Below are 23,339 nucleotides of genomic sequence, written 5' to 3' on the forward strand. Positions count from 1 at the left end.
TTGTTTCTTTCCTTCTCTTCCAAGAGACGTCGCCGCAATGTTAATGCTCGTGTATATAAATCTGTTATTATCTCTTTTACTTAGACGTGTTATCTCTTTTACTTAGCGATGTTATCATTGATCGTTTCACTTTTAGCTGAGCTCAACAAAAGGTAATTTATATTGACCGTTTTAATTATTTATTATATTTTATTTTTACCTATTTTTATTTTATTTTATAGTTTTTTTATAGTTATGGCTACTTCCTAGTATTCATTTGAACTTCTTAATATTAGTCGGATAACGATCTTGTCAGCTATAATATTGCGAATAACATTTATGTCATTTTATTAAGGTCTTTAATTAATTCTTTTACTTGTAATGCGTTCGTTTTGTAAACTTTGAGTTTTTATATCGCTGAAGAGGGTTCATGATTGAGCTGAAACGTTTGATTATTTATATTGAGTATTCATGTTCAATAAATATTGCTCTATTTCCTAACACAAGAAAGGTTTTACCCATATGGTACATAACACTATTAATCCTGTGCTTGAACTCGAATTAGCCCTTTTTCCTATTATTTAATTGATATCATTGTTATTGAGTTCTTATTTTCTTTCTCTTAATTTAATATTTTTGGGTTTCGATTCTAAAGAGAAAACTCATATTAGGCACAAAAATGGGGTTCCCAATTGATGTCATAATAGGCTAACCAATTTTGCGATGAATTTGGACATTTTAATTGGAATTTATGTTGTATTTGGGAAAATCTTGAGAAATTTCAATACGGAAGATGCTCGGAAAATGTCCTGAAAGCGTCGTGAGCTCGTCTGTGCACAAGACACAAGATCCGTTAACGAAGCCCAACGGAAGAAGTTAAACGACGAGGGAAGAGGACATCTTTGAAGACACCGGACACGCATCGTTTCTAGATGTTCCGAGCGTGGCGAATTGCCATCATTCAAAACAAGAGAGACATACCGCTCCTCCTCGGCGGTTCGTGCCTTCTCCTGCGGAGATTTCTTTTCCCCGAAAGAACGAGTACGTGCATTGTGACGTCGGTGGAGGACGACAAACAAAAACGCGATTATCCTATCCAGCGAAGTTACACTTTGATCATACGAGCGCGCCATTGATGGAAGACACCTGTCCGCGTCAAGAAGCGACGCGAATAGGAGCTTTGACGAAGAGACACGCGCCATTTGTCGCGCACACGACGCGTGTCGTAATTTCATCCGTCAAACGAGAATGCTTTTCTTCGTGGCCCTCCTCACTGTAAATCATAAACGTCTTACCAGAAATACGTTCCGTTAATGGGACTTACGTTACGACGTCGGAGGGTTGCTTGAGCGTAGATCTGCTGACACTCGCCATCTGTTCGCGCGTTATCACGCGTTATCGCTGAACTTCTCCGCGGCCCGTTCTTTTATTAGAAAGAGATTGTGTGCTAGAACACGCAATTATTTATATTTACCTTAGTCATTGACTCTCTAGAGAAATTTGATTTTTCTAGAGTGTTAATGTGACTAAGGAGAATGCCAATAATTGGGGTTTTGCCCCACAAAGAAAATTTCTTGGAATCTATTTGGGATCCAGTTTGACTTTCCAAAGAATATTATGGGTTTCGATTAGAAGTGAAATGTTTTAGACGTGTGACTTTGAATGGAAAACACCTCAAATTTCTCCAATATTCTTTCTGGTCTTTACTTATATTATAATTAAACAAAATTCATGTTAACTTTCCAAATAATTTCATTATTCAGTAAATATAACAAGGATTGCCTCTGTTTGATATTATAAAAGTTGCCGCCTAACATAGTACTTCTATTTTAATTCTGTATGGAGAATTCATGTTTGGAATAAGAATGGTAGATTTAGATTGGTATCGTAGCTAATTGCGGGAATAACAAATTTTGAAACAAATTTAGTCAGAATCTATGCTGTATGCAAAAAAAATCTTAGCAGATGTCTACGCGGAATCTTACACGGAAAAAAAGATTTAGTTGAATTAACCAAATATCTGGTCGAATATAAACGATCCAGAAATTCCGATTGAAGTAACCGGAATTCTATTTAAGTTAACAAGATTTTTGGTAGACTAACCAAACATGTCTGGTTATTTAACCAGACATGTTTAGTTAAATAACCAGACATGTTTGGTTAGTCTACCAAAAATCTTGTTAACTTAAATAGAATTCCGGTTACTTCAATCGGAATTTCTGGATCATTCATATTCAACCAGATATTTGGTTAATTCAACCAATTCGGACCAGATATCTGCAACTATGTCTTCTCAGTAGTTAATACTGGTACGCCGGAACGAAAGGGTTTGTATTCAGGCGGACCGAGCGTGCTTCTAAATTTGATCTCTGTCTGTCTACATGTAGAACCAGTGCGTTTCAACGATCTTTCTTCTATACAGTTGTCTCAACCTGGAATTCACTTCCAGTGTGCCTCGAGAAATTTGATAATTTTCAAATATAATTTATTTACTCTTACCTATTATTTGAGGAAAATTAAAGAGGATAATTGCGTTATGAAATGTTTGTCAAGTGGATTCATATTCATGTTACATGTCTACTCAGATAACACAGAGAATTCAAAAATAATTCGAAAAAAATTCAGTCGTACATCACCAATTTTGAGTTCATTTTCAGATGCAAAAAGAATTCTTCAGAGTTCAGTCCAGTGAAAAGAATTCCTTTTGCATTTAAAAATGGACTCAGAATTGGTGACTGATTTAAGTTCTGCGTTGACCTATATTTATTTATATTTCCTCATCATTATCTTGTAATATTTACTTTCGTTATCCCAACGTCACTTTCGCGATACTCAATTGCATGTCCCAAGAGAATAAGAAACTATCATCATCATTACTCGTTACGAATAATCTATTTTCGATCAACGATTTTCACCATCGCGTTTGCGCTTTTTAGATTGTCCGGCAGCACGACTGCGATCGGAGCGGCTGGTAACGGCAGCGGCGGTGGCGGCGGTGGCGGCGGCAGCGGCGGCGCCGGCGGGGGTGGCAGCGGCGGCGCCGGCGGCGGAGGAGGGGGTGGTACCGTCGGCAACGGGACTTCCGGCGGAGATTTCCTGCGCAGAAGTCATCCCCTCTCGGAGCATACGGCCCTGCATCCCGCCTATCGGCTCAACTACATGGACCACCTTTACCACCAGCTTCAGGCCTCCACGCACAGTCCCAACGCCTCGTTACACGGTAACTATCCGAACAGAACGCAAATAGAAGTGTGTTCGAAGACCATGCCCCCCTCCCCTGCGTCCTGCTCTCCCTTCCCGCTGTAAACGACGTCGGAGCCCGTAAAAGGCGGCCCCGCATTTCCGCCGGAAGTCCCTCCCGCTCGCACTATTCCAGCAAGTACAAGAGCTCTTTGAATTCGATCCGTCGCGCGTGATCTGCGTCGCGCTGGTAACACGCTCCACTTGCCTCTCAAGTGGAACGGTATCTGTTGTCCAAATCGGTACTCCGATCGATCGATAGGTCGGTCGAACAAACGATCTATGAACCAATGAACTCTATACTGCACTGGAAGGCTCATTCTAATGGGCGAAGGCGGGACAAGAGAAAGGGAAAAATATAAGTCTTTTTCCCTTTGAGTTGAAAACATTGGTTGCGTTCAAAGACACATCAGCAGTGTAAAGATGTGAGACAAGAAGTTTTACAATGAAGTTTACCAGTGTTAGTAAAGCTGAGATTTGCAGTAAGCATAGGGAATCATTGAGCAATCAGAATTCATTAAACAGAAGCAGATATGGCGCTTCAGTAAGCCGTCTCTCTTCTTCTCCTGCTCGGCCGTGAAGCATTGGAATAAGCTTTCTCTCCAGTATAGAGTTCACTGTCTATAACGCTAACCGATGGTCTCCGCATTTTCAGGACTGGGTGGTTTGGGGCCAGAGTACATCCTGCACGCGGCAGGTCCTGCCAGCACCCTCGCGTCGTCCGAGTTCCCGTTCCCCATCGATGGTAAGTGGCCGTTCTCGATACGGCATATGTATTCCTCTATTAACGTTCACAGTCCGCGCTGACGCGTACGCGCGCGTCTGAGTTATGTGTGCCAAGCTAGCCGTAGATGTAGTGGCACTACCGGCAGGTAGGAGATCGACCGGTTAGAAGGCCGAGAGGCTAAAAGACGACCGAAAGGGTAAACGGGGCCTCGTTAGCCGCCACCGCCGCATAATTGAATCGACTCGGAGCGACACGACCTCATTAACACCTTAACGCCTACCCTACAGGTTGTCTCACATTTCCTCTCTCGCCCGCGTTCGTTCTCTTCGTCTTGCTCCAGCTCGAACTCCTACGCCATGCGCGCGTGTGTGGAAAACGCTACATTCACACTGGAGGAAAAAGTGTTTTACTATCATAGTAGTAAATGTTTAGATGTTTGTGACTATAATTGCATAGTGAAAAAATTATGATCAACGGAATTTTTATAGTAAGTGTTACTATAATGTTAGTGTTACTATAATGTTAACATTATAGTAACACTTACTATAAAAATTCCGCTGATCATAATTTTTTCACTATGCAATTATAGTCATAAACACTTAAACATTTACTGCTATGATAGTAAAACACTTTTTCTCCAGTGTGAATGTAGCGCTTTCCATACATATATATATATATATATATATATATATATATATATAATGCAATTATTATTTTTTTATTAGGACAACAAGAAAGTATAATTAGCGCCAAAAATAATCATAATTCCAATAACATTTACCATTTTCTCTCTCAGTGCAGTAATTATGATAATGTATTGTGCAAAATGTGTGTTTCTTTGGGTTTAGGATATCGATCTGTCATTTCTGACATTGCACTAAATTATATCATATCTGTCAAAACGAATTGGCATGCGTGATCTCGACCAGTAATGCAGTCCCATTTGCGAATATACTTCATATCTGTTCATTCCTTCAATTGTAGTCACATTAGCAAAAATGTAACAAAAATATCAAATACTTGATATGCTTTTTTCAAACACTTTTTCTCAAAATTATCTTAGCTCTGAAATCGGTAAAACACTCCAAACACCGAATATTCATCCTCACGCAAGCTGCGAAAAAGACTAATTCGTTGCAAAGAGTATCCAACCACCTAGAATGTACACAGAAATGTTCGAGAATCAAAACGATTAGTTTCCGATTCGAAGTGTTTCGGCGTGAAACGCCGCTTGAAAAGCGCTGTAGCGCCTTGGCATGCTCCGCGTGGTAGCATCGGAGGAGCCACGCCGATCGGAGTGGACGATTGCACCAATTTACATGTCTCAATCCCATGTTCGAGCCGCGCACGCGAAGGAGCGAAGAGAAGAGCTGGGACTTATCAGGCGTGTTGGGAACTATAGGGTCTCGGATCTCGTAGGGGGAAAGGGGGCCCCGATTTCTGTTCGCGCACAGAGCGAGTGGGGAGCAACGGACCAGGGTCTGCTCGCATATTCATTAAAGTCAGCGAGAATTGCGCGACGCGACCCGACGCGATGTCACCAACTCTTTCGTCGCCGGTGATGGAGATAACCGATCGTTGAGCATTCGAGCGATTCACGCATTTGGTCCTGTAAATCTCCCTATATTTTAAGCTGATTGATTACGTCTTAAAGACCGGGCATCGTGAAAAACATCAAACTTATCAGATAAGGGAGACCAGGGAATGTTTGCAATAGGGGTAGGTTCGCAAAATGTTTTGCTCACGTGTTTATCGTGAGAAGAACACATGTACTTTTCTCTAAGTTTCATTAAAATCGGAAAGACATTGCAGTTGACATTGCAAAAGAGAAAAGTCTGATTTGAGAGTAACGGGATTTTTTGACGTCCCAAATTAAAATTCTCCATCGCGAATGAATAAGCTTAAGTGACGTGTTATATAGTTAGAATAAAGTTTTCTGCAGCTGTGTGACATTTATCACTTTATGTAATAAAAGTAATTTTCATTCATGAAATATTACAATTGAAGGAATGAGCAGATATGAAGTATATTCGCAAATGAGACTGCATTAGTGTTCGAGATCACGCATGCCACTTCATTTTGACAGATATGATATAATTTAGTGCAATGTCAGAAATGACAGATCGATATCCTAAACCCAAAGAAGCACATTTTGCACAAATGCAAATAAAGAAACTAAATTCACTATATTCTGCATGGTTTTCTGAAGCAAGACAGCAATAGTAAGCCACACTTATTAGAAAACAGTTTTAATCGATAAAGAGTTTCTCAAAGTGTACGACATGTATGTGGGTGGGGAGATTGGAGCTAGATGACATATCTTTCAAAATCTCAAAGTTGCAACTTCTCAGATAACTAATTGCCGTGGCAAGAAAGATAAATAACCTTCCTCTATGTTTTCATAATACGTAAGGTTTTTTAAATGGTATATTTTTTCTCTTTAACTCGAAATGTAAACATGCTACATCATTGCCGAGTTGTCCCGGCATGCCTAGGGTTGTCAACACATAAAATAGGAGAGAGGATCTAGTAGACCCAAGTGCTTTGTGTGTATGCAATTTATATATACGACTATACTCTGAGAGAAAAATTATATTAAAATCAACAAATGTTTCCTTGATGGGTGCCATTAACATATTTAGCTAAATGTACATTCTCTTTATTTAAACCAAATATTGTTTATTTAAATCAGATAAACAATATTTGATTTAAATAAAGAGAATGTAGATATGTTAATGTAATTTAAATAAATATGTTAATGTAATTTAAATAAATGGCACCCACAAGAAAATATTTGTTGATTTTAATATAATTTTTTTCTCAGTGTATACTTTGTTTGTCTATTTATCGTGAGAGGAACAATAGAAAAAGAATCGCAATATGTTTCATTCGGTCGACAGAAAAGTTTTCTCGACAAAATTCTCAAAAATGTTTGCGGACATGGCCTGATCACCTCTATAATGTCGCGGAAAGCTGCGGAAGACCGCGGGAGTAGCGAGCGTTGCGTGAACCGATGAATCGCTCATTGAACACGCGATCGTCTCACATCGTGCGGAAAAACCGCACGGCGGTAGTGCCGGGCCGTTGGTTTTCGCTTGGTCGCTGGTCGACCACTGTAAATTTGATCATTGACCGAATTAATAACCGATGAAGGAGACAAAGCGGAGCCGTTCGCGCGGCTCGTCTCGGCTCGGCGCGGCGCGGCGCGACGCGGAGGAGTGAGTTTCGCCAAAAAGAGAAGAGCTGAGCTGCAACCGCGAGTAACTTTATACCCGTTGTGCGCGAACGAGCGATCAACCGAGTGGAAATCGAGGAGAAGGGTAGGCTCACTCTTCTCTCGTACTCGTCCTCTGTGTATCGCGTTGCTGTTCGGACAGAGACAGGAGAGGGACGAGAAAGAAAGAAAGAAAGACAGAAAGAGGTATAAGGTGGAAAGAACAAGCGGAAGAAAAAGGTGTACAAAAGTGGAGGTTGGAAGAGAGAGGGAGAATGTGTGTGTATATGAGAGAGAGAGAGAGAGAGAGAGAGAGAGAGAGAGAGAGAGAGAGTACTCGCGGGTTAATTCCGTGGGTATTGCCCGCGAAGGTAGAGCAAGAAAGCCAAGGAGAAGGAGAAAAAGTGAGAAAGGCGTCGTGTCGAGTGAGGAAAGAGAGAAGGAGAGAATGAGGGAGAGCGTAACCGCCACCATGTAACCAACGATGGTACATACAAGCGAGCCGCCACCACGGTCTTAAGAAAGTGGTTTGTATATTACGTCGTTGTGCTGCGGTCGCAGGCAAATCGCCGCTAAAACGTTCAGGCCGCAAGATCGGTCTACCCCGATCTCTCCCCCGGAGTCTCTTTCTCTCTTTCCTACGTAGCCGACGTTCACCCAGCTCTTCTTCACCTTTGGAGCACCTTCCGTCTCCGGCTTCCTCTCCACTTATGTACCTGATTGCCACCTTAGCGGTAAATGCTGAAAAAATGCTCGCTCCAACTCGGAAGGAAACGACCGTTTAATAAATATTACCGCTCGATGACGTTGAGTTCCAAATTTCCGCTTAAGAGCGCTCACCTTCTTTCTTCGTCTTCTACGTCTCATTAATGGCTAAGGATAGTATCTCAAAAATAAGTCAGTTAGTTCCAGCATGGAAAATTTCTTAGGATCTAATCTGGATCCAGTGCGACTCCCTGAAATAAGTATGGTTTCTAGTCTCACATAACAAAAATTTTCTAGAATCTAATTGAAATCCATCCAAATTCTCGCTAAAAAATAATGGATTCTGATTGAAATCTACGAAGATTCAGAGTTTAAAATATGTAATGTTTCAGAGATGCAATTCTAACTGGGAAATCCAAACAGACCCCATTCTCCTACCAAACGTGTTTTTCTAAAGTATTTTTTTTTAATTTGTACTTTATATTTATACTGAGTAAAATTTTTGAAACACTTGAAGTATTGACGTAAACTTTACAAATATAAATACTTAATAACATAAATACTCAGATTGTTTTAAATACTTTGCTTAATGCATTTAATATATTTTATATTCAACATAAATATAAAATAGAAATTTAAAAAAGGATTTGGGAAAAACGTTCAGTTGATAAAATGGGGTTTTGGTGTTTCCTATTTATAATTGTATTTTAAAATTTTATACTTTTATACACATAATTCAAATCTTCCCAATCTCAAAACATTTTCTATTATTATTTTTTTTTAATCAAAGTAAATTCCACACACACACAATTAGATGCTAGAACATTTTCTATATGATATACGATAGAAGTGTAATTGTTACAAATATGCGATTCTATGTGAGAAACTCAAAGAATTTTCTTATTCTGTTTTTTCAATAGTCTCCATTTTAAAATGAAACAAAATATACACTGACATTCTAAATAATTTCATCATTCAATAAAATATACAAAGTATTTCTAAAATATTTCATTTTATTAATTTTTTATTCTATTGAATGCAATAATTGAAAATTCCTTGTTTGATAATATAAAGGTATGTTGACGTTACCGATTGAAAAAAAGAGTGAATTCCCATAGTATTTCTGTATTCTGTATTCTAAGCAAACAACCCATATTAGATTTCAATCAGAATCCATTATTTTTTAGCGAGAATTTGGATGGATTTCAATTAGATTCCACAAAATTCTTTTATGTGGGACTAGAAATCATAATTATTTCAGGGAGTCGTACTGGATCCAAGTTAGATCCCAAAAAATTTTCTATGATGGAACTAATGATTTACTTTTGAGATACTGTCCTTAGCCATTAACGAGGCGTAGAAGACGAAGGAAGAACGTGAGCGCTCTTAAATGGAAATTTGGATCTCAACATCATCGAGCAGTAATATTTATTAAATAATCGTTTCCTTCCCAGTTGAAGCGAGCATTTCTTTCGGGCAAGAATGGAATTTGATATCGTAGTGGAATAAAAAATTTTGGAGCAAATTTAAGCATTCTAATTACACTCTACGCTGGGACGATGGAAAATTTAACTTTTTTTTCGATCTTTAGTCTCCGCATCGTCGAGACTAGGCAGCCCGAGAGCCTCGACGATCAGAGCGAGCCGGAAAAGGGCGTTGAGCAGTTCGCCGTACTCGGACAGGTTCGACATCGACAACATGATCCGATTCAGCCCCAACAGTCTGGCGTCGATCGTGAATGGTTCGCGGAGCAGCAGTGCGAGCGGCAGCTACGGACACCTCTCTGCAGGTGAGTCTAATTATCCACGGGTAACCACTGCGACATTATCGCGATTGTGAGCGGACGAAATTCCTCGCGACCACGTTCATCACGCGGATAGAAGCTAGCGTCGTCGCTCATTAAAGGGTGACCGAAGGCGATACAGGACGACGAATTAAGGTACCAGCGGCGCATGAAGCCATTATATAGGCGGGGACCTCCTTGCTCACGAGTTAAGAACGCCCGGTAATTTGCGATTAAATGAAGTAATTAACGGATTAAAATTCAGCCGGCGTGGCGGCCCGGTCGTTTGTCGGTGTTGCCGTCGTCGAATACCCGCAGGATGTTGTCGCTCGTTAAATTTGCCTCGGACGCGTACGCCACCGCGAGCTACTACGCGCCACCTCCACCTCTTCCCCGTCATCCTTCTCCCCCGTCTGTTTCGTTCCTGTCTCGGCCGTGCTCAATTTCAATCTTGCGCCATAGCCGGCGGATATTGAATTCGCGTTACCTTCGATTTTGCCGCGATCACCTCGATAACGTAACTCGATCTCTCAATTCGAGAGGTATCACGATGACAAGATAATAACGGCGTATTAATGCCCCGACACAATAACAAACAATCATTAATATACGCGCGCGATCTCTCATGAAAGCGCGCGCTCGATGCCGGATACATCTGAGAAACGAGCTGATTCGACGGGTTACCGTGGCATTCAGGCTCACGTACAATGGTCTCTGCCTACGCGGTTGCGCCTTACAGTTTCGTAACAGTCACGAGAGACTGGCGATTGAAATGCAAGCTTAGCCTACGTGCCGGAAGTCCGGCGTGTCGTGCCCGGACTGTCGAGGAAGCGGACACGCGGTCCGATTTAGATGTTTATTCGATTATTCTCGTGTCACGCCGCCGAACGAACAAGCCGCGTAAAGCACCTTATCGACTGCTGAATATTCGTGCACACCCAAGCACCCTTTGAACGCACACGTTACTTAATGGCGAATTCGACTGGAGGGCCGCATTCGTAGATTGTTTTTACATTACATTTAAGATTTACATCCTGAGTTTATTTGTTCTGTATTGTGATTACATTAGACATCTACAGGGTGTCCCGTATCACCTTCACAATCTCGCGAAGACGTAGAGCGGATTGAGATGAACACAAAAGTCCCATATCGTTCTGCGATATTCTCAATAATAACCGAGAAATTAATTAAAGAAGATTGGTAAATGAAGCTACAGTGGCACCGTCTGCCGTTGTATACTTATACATTAAGACAAACTGAACAAAAAAGTCCTCTACCATTTTGCAAATGACCACATAGATTTTTAGATATTAATAAGAAAATTTGTACATTGTGGTACACAATCATGTAACAATTTTCTTTAATTAATATCTAAAAATCTATGTGGTTATTTGCAAAATGGTAGAGGGCTTTTTTGTTCAATTTGACTTAATATATACAACGTATATACAACGGCAGATGGCAGCTCATCTATCATATCGCGCGTGATCATTCACCAATCTTCTTTAATTAATTTCTCAATTATTATTGAGAATATCGCAAAACGGTATGGAACTTTTGTGTTCATCTCAATCCGCTTTACGTCCTCACGAGAGATTGTGAAGGTGATACGGGTATATAATATCTGAATGAGTGTCTCACAATATTTGACAATTTTTTTGAGGAAACGATTTCATATTATGATATTCACGAATTTCATCTCACTAATATTATTGCAAAATTCTTTCAGTAATTTTAAACGACTTTATTAATAATATATGACTAGAGAGTAGCGCTAGAACCAGCTAAGACGATCCTAAATGTAAGAATAGACTTTGAATATACAAGCGACAAAGCAGGGAATCTTGACCAAACCAAAGTCAGATTGCCCTAATTAAGGGGATGTCGGAGCAAGCAATGAACTTGATAAGCATCAATAACGTAGAACGATCATGAAAAAGTAGAAAACGTTATTATTTAGCGACGATATCGAATTTATGTACACATAGATACTTATGGAATAAAGACGATCGTCAAATAGGCGCTAACATGATATCGCTATCATCTTTTCACATATGTTATGCAAATGTATTTGCTACGTTGTCATTTCAATTTTCTTACACATAGACGTTACTAAGCGTGTTATTGAGGGAGTAGAGTGACATTAAGGGGATGCTGAAGCTGAAAACTTTACCGACAGAACACTGACATTTTTCTGCAAAGTTTATTAAGTTTAGGTCGTATTGGTTACACAGAATTACAAATGCTTTTACGCAATGAAAGTACGTATAAAAATAAATAGGAGCATTGCTCGATATGTGATGAAAACGAACAAAAAATTTTTAATGTAAAATCTCAAGCTGTCAGTTAGCGTAATATTTGCCCAATCCAAAAGTTCCGCAGCTTGTATATTTTGAAAGTGTGGATGCTCCAAACAAAAAAATTTTGAAAAATATTACTCTACTTTCGCATTTGCATTTGGAAGCTTAAAAATATAAAAAGTTTGCAGAAAGATTCCCACACATATATGGTTAGGTTTTCCGTTGAATATAGTAAAACAAAGCAATACACATTCAATAAGTTCTGTATATACAAGAAATACAAAAAGAATAGCGTGATTATGTTAGTGACGATCGTCACTACATTATCGACACTGTTCGAGCTCGTCATCGACTCCAGCATCACCTTAACGCATATTGTCATCCAAGAGATGATGCAAAGCGAAATACACACTTCACATCATTTTCAATAATACATCTTTGCAAACACGAAAATTTTTTTAAGCGACTTTAAAAAATTATCCCCGGTTTAACTAACTCGGCTTAATAAATTAGCGAAGACTAAAAACACTTTGTTTTGAATCTCGGCTTAATAATTTAGCAAAAACACAAAACATATCGGTTCGAATCTCGGCTTAATATTTTAGCAGAAATACAAAACACTTCGGTTGAATCTCGGTTTAGTAATTTAGCGGAGCCTCAAAACACATTGGTTCGAATCTCGGCTTAATGGTTTAGCGGAATCTCAAAACACTCGGGTCCTAATCTCGGCTTAATAATTTAGCGGGAAATCAAAACATTTAGGTTCGAGTCTCAGTTTAATCATTTAATTTGTTGTCTTTAATTTGTCGAAATTTAATTTGTCGTCTTGTCAACAACAAACGCGTATGCATAAGAAAATATCTCCGAACAAATATTATGTCGTATATAATACGACATAACAAGTTATAAATTATATTAATCAAATAGTATATATATAAAACATATATAGAGCATAAAAAGCATATATAACATATACAGAGCATATAAATTTGACATGTTAAAATATATCAGTTTCATGTATCATCAAGAAATAATCCAACGTGAAGGAAGCCTGCCAAGTCGAAATTTCAATTGGCCATTGTTATGCAGGAATGATCCAATTCAAAAAATTATAAGCTTTTATCAATAGATACTCCATTCACATCTTTTTAAATTAAACAAAAAAATTCAAGCTTTCTAGATACTTGAAATGAATTAAGAAACAGTTTTTTTATTTTTTACCAGTCGCGTCTTTTTGCACATTTTTCTAAGGATTGAGCTAGTCAATACTCTTAAAGAAGTGGAAATGCTTGACTCATTGAACTATTGCGAAGATCTCAGAGCTAAATTCTTTGGTTGGATCATTCTTACGTAACTCCAGCGAATTGCAAATTCCAAATCTTACTTTACTTCCCGTCGGATCCAATGCGATTTACGTCTACGTGCATGCATCTACATAAAGTGACGCTTTGTGTCTACTATATGAGCGTCTAAATTGAGCGCTCACCATTGCGCGTCGTTCCACGGTGTCCAGGGTCCATCAGCCATCCTGTCGCTGCATCTGACACTGCAATGATCCTCGCGTCCCACGTCGCCTGTAATTCACTCCCGACCGCGGTAATCTAACGGAGGTTTCACGAAAAATCCCATCTCTCTTGGGGGATACATTCCGAGTTGTGAATTGCGTATGAAATATCGCGAACTGCGTCTTCGAGTAAATATCGGCCTTTCGGATAAACGACAAGTATGTACAACAAATTCAGCAACAGTCCGATCGAGTTGTAGTGTATCGCTTTGATACACGCGCGACGCGAATCTCTTATAAAAAAAACGAAATCCACGAGCGAAAGGAACACATGACGCGAATCGAAGACCGATCTCCCGAAATTTTTCGACGTGTGGGCGGAATAATCTATATAAGATTCTCACGTACGATACGGAATATCCCTAATGTAACGTTTCGGTAGAGCAGCGTAGTAGGCTGCAATACATCTCCGCAATGTTTTTGCGGATAATAGTTCCGCAATACTTTTGCGAAGACAATTCCGCAATATCTTTGCGGATAACAGCTCCGCAATATTTTAGCGAAGACAATTCCGCAATGCTTTTGCGGATAATAACTTCGTAATATCTCCACGAAGTTCGCTCGCGACTCTTCCGCAAATACGATCCGATGAAATTCGCAAACCTATCAAATTAATAATCGCGAACACGAGCGTGAATGAAAAATCAAAAACTATGAAAATTGTGACGATAAAGATTCTATTCAAAATTCATGCGAAAAAAATGTTACTGCGTGAGACGTCTGTCTTCGTTTGATAGAACTTGTCGCACGCCACATAAGTAAACAAACAAGTGCTCGCATATCTGACTTGTGTACATCGCATTTTTCATGAGGGATCAACGCTCGCTAGCATTGTCTCTATTGTGTTCTGCGTTAGGAAACTCTAACTCTAAGTGAAAAATTAAAACCTAAAGATTTTCCGACGACCAGAAAATTAATTTTGCGAACAGTTTAATCATATTAATCACGTTAGATTGCTTGGCACAGGTGCCACACGATATCGAATTTTACTTAATAATGAAACATGAATTTTACTTTATGAAATACAATCGCGATTCAAGCTCACGCGAGAAAGGAAATTGAGAAAATTAACGACCGGTGGAAGATCTATGACGCCGGTGATGTGATCGCGCATTTTTTGTGGCGCAATCCCTTTGCGCGTTAGCGCAATCTTTTTGCGCGTTGGCGCACTGCTGAATACACTTGGAAGATTCAATAAAATTAAATAATTTTACAAAATTTGAATGTTCAGAGCGTATACTCAATACTTTAAGCATCTATCATCACTATCTATCATCATTCTATACTTTAACCATATATCATCACTATCCAGATAGTGTTGGGGTTTGATTAATCAAAATTACCTCCCATAAAAATCGTCGACCAATCAATAATCTAAGTTAATCAATTTCTATAAATATATATACATTGGAGAGAAAAATATTTAAAAATTTATTTGCCAAATTTATATAAAATATGCATTATCACTAATATTATTATTTTAAAAAGCGATCTTCCAATTGTTTCGAGCAGTGTGATTTTTATTAGACGGCACATACACATACTACAACTACAGCAAAGTAAATCGCATTGATTCGGTAAGCATGCACTACATCGAAAAACTTTTTGTCTTTCTATTATCAATATGTTTTTTCTTTTGACTCACCAAACCGCCGATCAGGGTAGCCACATTCTGCTTTCATTTCTGGAACAGAAAAATACCATTTCGCCGATTAGATTTATGCACTGATGAGGATTTGAGTGAAAAAGTTTGAAGGATTAAAAAGAAATAAACACGATATTTTTCACGCTGGAAGAATTTTTCTGAATGCATTTACAATTTAAATATTCCACTTTCCTTTTTCTCGACGTTACAAATAAATCTCTTAATTAGAACAAATTAAAATTTTCAAGTGATGACGTTACTCAAAAAAAATTCTCCCCGCGTGTAACGCGATCTTTGATTTGATTCAAATTATCTCGATTTCGAACAAGAGAATTATCAATCTTGTCGGATTTCTAATTACAAATGTTAATTAATGAAGCTTACCTTCGAACTAACCCCGCTCGGCCCGAGCCAGATCCTCCGACGCAGCAGCCCCTAAGAGTCGGCTGGTCGTCTGTTTCGTCTCTGTAACAGAAAGCAGATTTAATTTAGTATTACACATGACAATAGAGACATTAAGGAACTTGATTTCAAACAAAAGAATTTCCAATTTTATCGGATATATCGGAATTATGAATTAAAATCAGTGAAACTCACCTTCGCGCCAACTCTGCCAGGCCTGAGCCGGATCCTCCGGCGCGGCATCCCCAAGGCATCGTATCCCCTAGAGCCTACGTAGTGACTACGTCTGTTCCATTGGATCTCTGTTACAAAAATTTAATTTAATTTATTAATTTAATAATTTATTAATTAATTACATGTTACAGCAAAACGAGGAAATGAAATTGTCGTAATGGCACGCTCGAGTTCCTTCCCAATGAGTAATAAGAAATAATTAAATCATAGCTGAATAAAGAAATAATAACATCCCATTAATTAGTGTATGATAATATTAATATCTGATCGACAACCGTATAATAATATTTGGTAGTATCAATTAATTACATACAACAGCAAGACGAGATAAGGAAATTGTCGTAACGGCATGCTCGAGTTGCTTCCCAATACGCCATAAAAATAATTAAATGACAACCGAATAAAGAAGTAATAATACTCAAATAATAAATAGATGATAATAATATTTGATCGGCATTGAGGAACTCGATCGCGACGTTTCTCTATCTAATAAGTAAAAAAGTAAATAAAACGCGGCAATTACCTGTCGCGGTAAAGCCCGCAACACCTTCTCGCGTGAGGAGTACGCGTCTTAATTTGTCTTAATTATTGTCTCAATTGTCGCGAAATCAAAACGTGGTATTAAAAATCGGCACGGAATAATCTAGAAAATAACGCGGCAGCTCCCGATGTGCTCGTCTCGACGGTTGAGTGTTATGATGCTCGAGCACGTGCTCGCGCACGCGTGTTTACATGACCCGGCCACGCGCCCCGCCAAGCACTGCTCAGTCAGCAGCACGAGCGGGCCGTTACGACAGTACGTTTAGCTAGCCTTTGTGAAGCCTAGAGTTTTTGTTAGAGCCGTTGCCCAAGTATTGTTATTACCGATTATTCGATCATTATTATTTCGTTATTATCCACTCGCGGATATTATCACATGATTGTCGAACAGATATTATTATCATTACTATTTAATATTCGAGTATTATTACTTTTTTATTCGATTATTATTTAATTTATTTGGTTATTATTTAATTATTGCTATTACGCATAGGAAAGCAACTCGGGCGTGCCGTTACGACAATTTCTTTACCTCGTCTTTAATCAGTTATTATTGCCGTTGCCCACTTATTGTTATTCATTATTATTACCGATTATTCGATCATCGTTATTGAGTTATTATCCGCTCGCGGCTATTATCACACGATTATTGAGCAAATATTATTATAATTATTATAAAAAAGTAATAATATTTGAATAATAAATAGTAGTGATAATAATACCTAATCGACAATCGTGTGATAATAGCCGCGAGCGGATAATAACGTAATAACGATGATCGAATAATCGATAATAACAATGAATAACAATAACTGGACAACGGCAATAATAACTGATTAAAGACGAAGTAAAGAAATTATCGTAACGGCACGTCCGAGTTGCTTTCCTATGAGTAATAGCAATAATTAAATAATAAACGAATAAATTAAATAATAAACGAATAAATTAAATAATCGAATAAATTAAATGATTGAATGAAAAAATAATAATACTCGAATATTAAATAGTAGTGGTAATAATATTTGCTTGACAGTCATGTGATAATATCCGCGAATGGATAATAACGGAATAACGATGATCAAATAATTGGTAATAACAATGAATAACAAATAACAATAAGTGGGCAATGGTTTTAATAACTGATTAAAGACGAGGTAAAAAAATTATCGTAACGGCATGCCCGAATTACTTTCCTCTGCGTAATAGCAATAATTAAATAATAACCGAATAAATTAAATAATAATCGAATAAAGAAGTAATAATACTCGAATGGATTATCCGAAATAGATGATGATCTTAAAGGTATGATCCGAATGGATGATTTTAAATGGATGATGATAATATTTGATCGGCATTGAGAAACTCGATCGCGACATTTCTCTATCTAACAAGTAAAAAAGTAAATAAAACGCGGTAATTACCTGTCATGGTAAACCCCGCAACACCTGCTCGCATGAGGAGTATGCGTCTTAATTATCGCCTCAGTTGTCACGAAGTCGAAACGCGGTATTAAAAATCGTCGCGGAATAATCTAGAAAATAACGCGGCCACTCTCAGTGCGTTCACCTCGCCTGTTGATAGTACTATGGTGTGACGCTCAAGCATTTGCTCACGCACGCGTGTTTACATGACCTAGCGCTGCGCGCCCCCCCTCCCTCCCCAGTGCCGCTCAGCTAACGGCCCGAGTGGGACGTTACGACGGTCTGTTTACTTTGTTGAACCTAGAGTTTTTGTTGAAGCCGTTACCTAGATATTGTTATTACCGATTATTCGACCATACTTAGTCCTTGTTGAACCTAGAGTTTTTGTTGAAGCCGTTACCTAGATATTGTTATTACCGATTATTCGACCATACTTAGTCCTTGTTGAACCTAGAGTTTTTGTTGAAGCCGTTACCTAGATATTGTTATTACCGATTATTCGACTATTATTATTTCTTTATTATCTACTCGCGAATATTATCATACGATTGTCGAACAGATGTTATTATTACTACCATTCGAGTATTATTACTTCGCCCCCTTTATTCTGTTATTATTTAATTCGGTTATTATTTAATTTATTCGGTTATTATTTAATTTATTATTAAATTAAATAATAACCGAATAAGGAAGAACCGCGGCACTGACGTTACGACGATTTTTTACGATTTCTTCGTTTTTGTTCAGTTATTATCATTGTTGCGATAAACAGTTGCGTGGGTTCAGAATATTTGTATTAAACAAATATTGTGACTCTAACTGACAGCTCAAAATTTAAATTTAAACATATTTTTTCATTTGCGTCACATATTGGGCAATGCTTCAATATATTTTTGCATGCACTTTTGTTGTGTAAAAGCGTTTGTAATTTTGTGCAAGCAACAAGACATAAACTTTACAAAAAGGAGTTAATGTTATGTCGGTCAAGTTTTCATCTCTTTAAGTGAAAAATTACCAATTTTCGACATAAAAAAATATCTTGAAAGTCAAATAGCGTTTGATGTCTAGTATACAAGTCGAGAATTACGTAGTTTAAACCTACAAAATGTCTTCAAAGTTCAGTAACTTGAAAGTTATACATTAGGTTAGAGATGACTAAATTTATTTAACTTTATTCCCTACATACCTTCTTTCGACGTCGATTCGACGTAGATTGGGTTTGGCCGAACAGACTTTTGAACCTATCAGAAAGTCGAATAGACGTAATTTCGCCCTAATTTGCTGCTTGGGTAGGTTTAATGCACATCTGTGCGTACTATTATAACCAGTCCTTAATTAACCGTAAGTTCCCATCGTAATCCCAAAGTTATCTTTGATATTTCGAGCGCTACGATTGTAGAGCGCATGTCACGAGAACGATAATCTACCGAGTAGTTGAGGAATTTCGCAGCGGACTAATTGATCTGTATGTTGCAGCAATGAGTCCAGCCTTAGGCATGCATCCCGGTATGGCGCCGCACCTGCAGCAGCTACAGGCTCACCTTTTGAGGAGCGCGGCCGCGGTGGCACTCTTACCTCACACGCACTCCCTGCAGTCGCCAGTGCCTCCACCGCCGCCGCATCCCCATTCGCAGCCTCACGTTCACGGATTGTCGCCGCACTCGCAGCTGTATCCCGGTGTGCCGAATCATTCCACATCGTCGGCGACTCTTGGTCCTCACGGGGCCGGAGTGCCACCGAAGAGCGAGGTGAGTGAGAGTAGAGTAGAGTAGAGTAGGATAGAATAGATTTTATTCACTTTTCAAGGTAAGATTTCTTTGAACACGCAGAAATTACATATAATATAGACAATAGATAAAGGCTCATAAGTAGGTAAGTAATTCAGTCTATCTTCAATCTTCTTTTCCTCAGTCTTTTAGATAATGATAGAAAAGAACCGAAAAATAAAAGAGTGAGTTTATCAATAAGAAGCAGTAATGAAAGGAAGAGTTCCAGATAGACACCTGTCTATTCACTCTTCAAGGTAAGATTTCTTTGAACACGCAGAAATGATATATAATATAGACAACAGATAAAGGCTCATAAGTAAGTAAGTAATTCAGTCTATCTTCAATCTTCTTTCCCTCAGTCTTTTAGATAATAATAGAAAAGAACAGAAAAATAAAAGAGTGAGTTTACCAATAAGAGGCAGTAATGAAAGGAAGAGTTCCAGATAGACAGGTGTCACTCACTCTTTTATTTTTCTGTTCTTTTCTATCATTATCTAAAAGACTGAGGGAAAGAAGACTGAAGATAGACTGAATTACTTACTTACTTATGAGCCTTTATCTGTTGTCTATATTATATGTAATTTCTGCGTGTTCAAAGAAATCTTACCTTGAAGAGTGAATAGACAAGTGTCTATCTAGAACTCTTCCTTTCATTACTGCCTCTTATTGGTAAACTCACTCTTTTATTTTTCGGTTCTCTTCTATCATTATCTAAAAGACTATTATTATCTAAAGGACTGAGGGAAAGAAGACTGAAGATAGACTGAATTACTTACTTACTTATGAGCTTTTATCTGTTGTCTATATTATATGTAACTTCTGCGTGTTCAAAGAAATCTTACCTTGAAGAGTGAATAGACAGTCTATCTAGAACTCTTCCTTTCATTACTACCTCTTATTAGTAAACTCACTCTTTTATTTTTCTGTTCTTTTCTATCATTATCTAAAAGATTGAGGGAAAGAAGATTGAAGATAGACTGAATTACTTACTTACCTATAAGCCCTTATCTATTGTCTGTATATAATTTAGCAACAACTTACTAATTAATTTGTAAAAATTGCGTTTCTCATAAGTGGTTTATATAGCACTTATATTTATCACATAGAAATACGAAAAAAGTGATCAAAAGTTGTTTAAAATAATGTCATGCAAAATCTAATATAAAAATCTGAGTAACTTTTAATGAATTTGTTACCGCATCAACGTAACAAAAAATTTACGTTATTGTAAGTTTAATAATTAATTTAATACACAGTGTATATTTGCCTCATAAATGTAATTAAGATAATTGTATACTTCGTCAATTGTCATCAATAATAGTCTCCATGGTCGATTATCTCACACGTCGTGATAATCATGAAAGTCTACTTGAGAGAAATATATAGTTGCTTTCGGCGTCAACTATACTTTTTTGTGATTTTAACCAGAAAAATAATTAAAAGAACCATCTTTCTAATAACACTTACTAAAACAATGGTTCTTCCAATTATTTTTGTGGTTAAAATCATAAAAGCGTATAGTTGACGCCAAAGGCGACTATATTTTTCTCTCAGTGTGGGGGGCGCCGAAAGATAGAAACAATAGCGAAAGAAAGAGTCTCGACTAGGGGATGGGAAGACGAGCGGAGCGCAACGTGACCGATCAATTCGACACCGCCGATTGCGAACGGCGAACCGTGTTACACTCGCAATTAAGTCCTTATGTTTCAGCGTGACGCGACGCGACGCGACTCGCGCGATCGATTATCCTGAGATGCAGCGGCCGTATCGGTCGCGCGTTACCTCCCGGCCGTTAGTGGCCGAGGCGATATCGCGATACCGGCGAATATATCGCCGCACGCCGCACGGCAGTCGCCATTCGATCGTTATTGCGAGCCGAGAGAACGATATACGCCCGGTGGCCCGTCATCGATTCATTGAGAATAAATAATCGTAGGGCTGGCAGGCCGTGCGAGCCCTTTCTTTTCCGCGCACCACGTTCCACTCGGCCCGACGGTAACGGCGGTACGACGAGGACAGAGGGTGAGAGGGGGACGGGGAGAAAGATTGGGTTACTCTCGCGAGAGAGGGTCCTCGGGTTACAAGCAATCTCGCGCACATTATTTCGCCCGATTCCCTCTCCTTCCACCCACGCGTCTTTATTTTTCTCGCCCTTACGACCGCCGATCCTTCTTCCTTCTTTTACCTCGGCCATCGCTTCCTCGTCTTCCGCTCTTCCACCATCCCGCTCCTCCACGTCCTCCTCGTCCTCCTCGTCCTCCTCGCAGTACACCGCCGTCGTCGTCGTCGTCGTCGTCGTCGCGGCAACCCGCTCTGATTTATTTGCATCCGCACGCACCGGCACGGCGTTTTCATTTTCTACCCCGCGACACCGCCTCTCGCCGGCCGTGCGTCCGCACACTGTAAAGTTCACCCGACATGATTTGCATCGGCTTGCATTTCGCTCTGCGCTCGCTCTCGCGCCGCTTGTCGTCGTGCTCGTGTCTCGCGGTAACGTGCTCGCGCGTTCACCAAGTACCCTCTTTCTCTCTTTCACTCCCTTTACCTCGGCGAGACATCAAGGTTGTCGCGCGCGCTGGAATTATCCGTCAAGACTTCTGCTCGGAGAGACATGTCGTTGTTAATTACAAAACTTATCACGCGCTGCGTGCGCGTTACTTTCGTGCGTTACTTTTGGCCCGCGCTAATTAAGCGAACTGAGACCAGAATTTCTGCTTGGATATTCGTTACGCAAACGGTAACGCATGGGGAAGGAAATATGTTCGAGGGATTTGCGCTACGGGCGGTCACGCGAAAAACGCGACATTTCTGTTTTCCACCCGGCCCCGCACTTTCGAATAAATCAAGCACGATATCCGAGCGCGAGCACTTATCGCCCGTCAACCTGTATCGCCGGTAAATCGCGACGCACCGACACACAGCGCGGAGAAACCTGCGTGCACGTGCGCGCGAACAGGTATTTGGAGTTATGTCTATATCAGAGTACACACGGCAACGCGAAAGGAGAAGAGGTAGGAGATAAAAGCGCTGTGAAAGAGTAAGAGCGGTTTACGACTGTGCGCGACAATCGATCGAATCGGTACGCTTTGTGAACGCACTATGCGCGATAATTACGGAATTGCGTGTGTCACGTGATACAGGGTTGAATTACGTGATGAATCGATACGATTGTTACAATTAATAAGTCACGAGCTGTCGGCATATAAAAGTGCAGTCATAAAGCTTTCGTATTGTCTGTCAGAAAATCACCTTCCAACATTGGCGTGCGCGCAATAATAAAGAGCTAAAGTTACATTTTACGTAACATGACATATAAGAACATCATGTCTACTTTTCTTTAATTGGCATGGGTGGAAGCTTTAGAAATAATATTGTCGGAATACAGAATCGGTTTAACACTGAAAGGAAGTAAAAATTCTTCATATAGGAAATATTGGGGCTAGTTATCACATTCTAAATTATATTAAAAGGATGTATGTGTGTGTGTAATATTTTGTAATATTGTGCATATTTTAATGTAGCTATATTCCTAAGCAAAAAGAATATCCTTATATATATTTATATACAAATAAGTTATTTAGTTGCAAGCAAAATCGCGCAAGTATGACAACCTACCCCATACTCAGTATTAGTTGTCACATGTCTTTTATATAGAAAAAACAAGACAAGTAATTTTTCTTTTAATGTTTTTTAATGTTTCTTGAAAGTTAATAATATCATATAATCAGATATTAAATAAAGTGAAGTACTTCAAGCAACACATATATATATATATATATATATATATATATATATATATATATATATATATATATA

The 23,339-nt window shown here is 39.0% G+C and overlaps 1 protein-coding gene across 2 annotated transcripts in view; it reads left to right on the forward strand.

The window, feature by feature from the left end:
* The window catches only part of LOC116848835 (transcriptional activator cubitus interruptus), a 187,262-nt gene that overhangs the window by 150,854 nt on the left and 13,069 nt on the right, over nt 1-23,339 (forward strand). For both annotated transcript variants that reach the window (XM_032825354.1, XM_032825355.1), the window contains exons 2-5: nt 2,916-3,199; nt 3,875-3,964; nt 9,457-9,654; nt 19,231-19,502. In XM_032825354.1, the coding sequence (XP_032681245.1) occupies nt 2,916-3,199; nt 3,875-3,964; nt 9,457-9,654; nt 19,231-19,502 (844 nt within the window). The remainder of the gene's footprint in view (nt 1-2,915; nt 3,200-3,874; nt 3,965-9,456; nt 9,655-19,230; nt 19,503-23,339) is intronic.

The sequence above is a fragment of the Odontomachus brunneus genome, unplaced genomic scaffold (genome assembly GCF_010583005.1).
Source record: "Odontomachus brunneus isolate Ranch 3 - 2012 unplaced genomic scaffold, Obru_v1 Obru_scaffold_101, whole genome shotgun sequence".
Taxonomy (NCBI): domain Eukaryota; kingdom Metazoa; phylum Arthropoda; class Insecta; order Hymenoptera; family Formicidae; genus Odontomachus; species Odontomachus brunneus.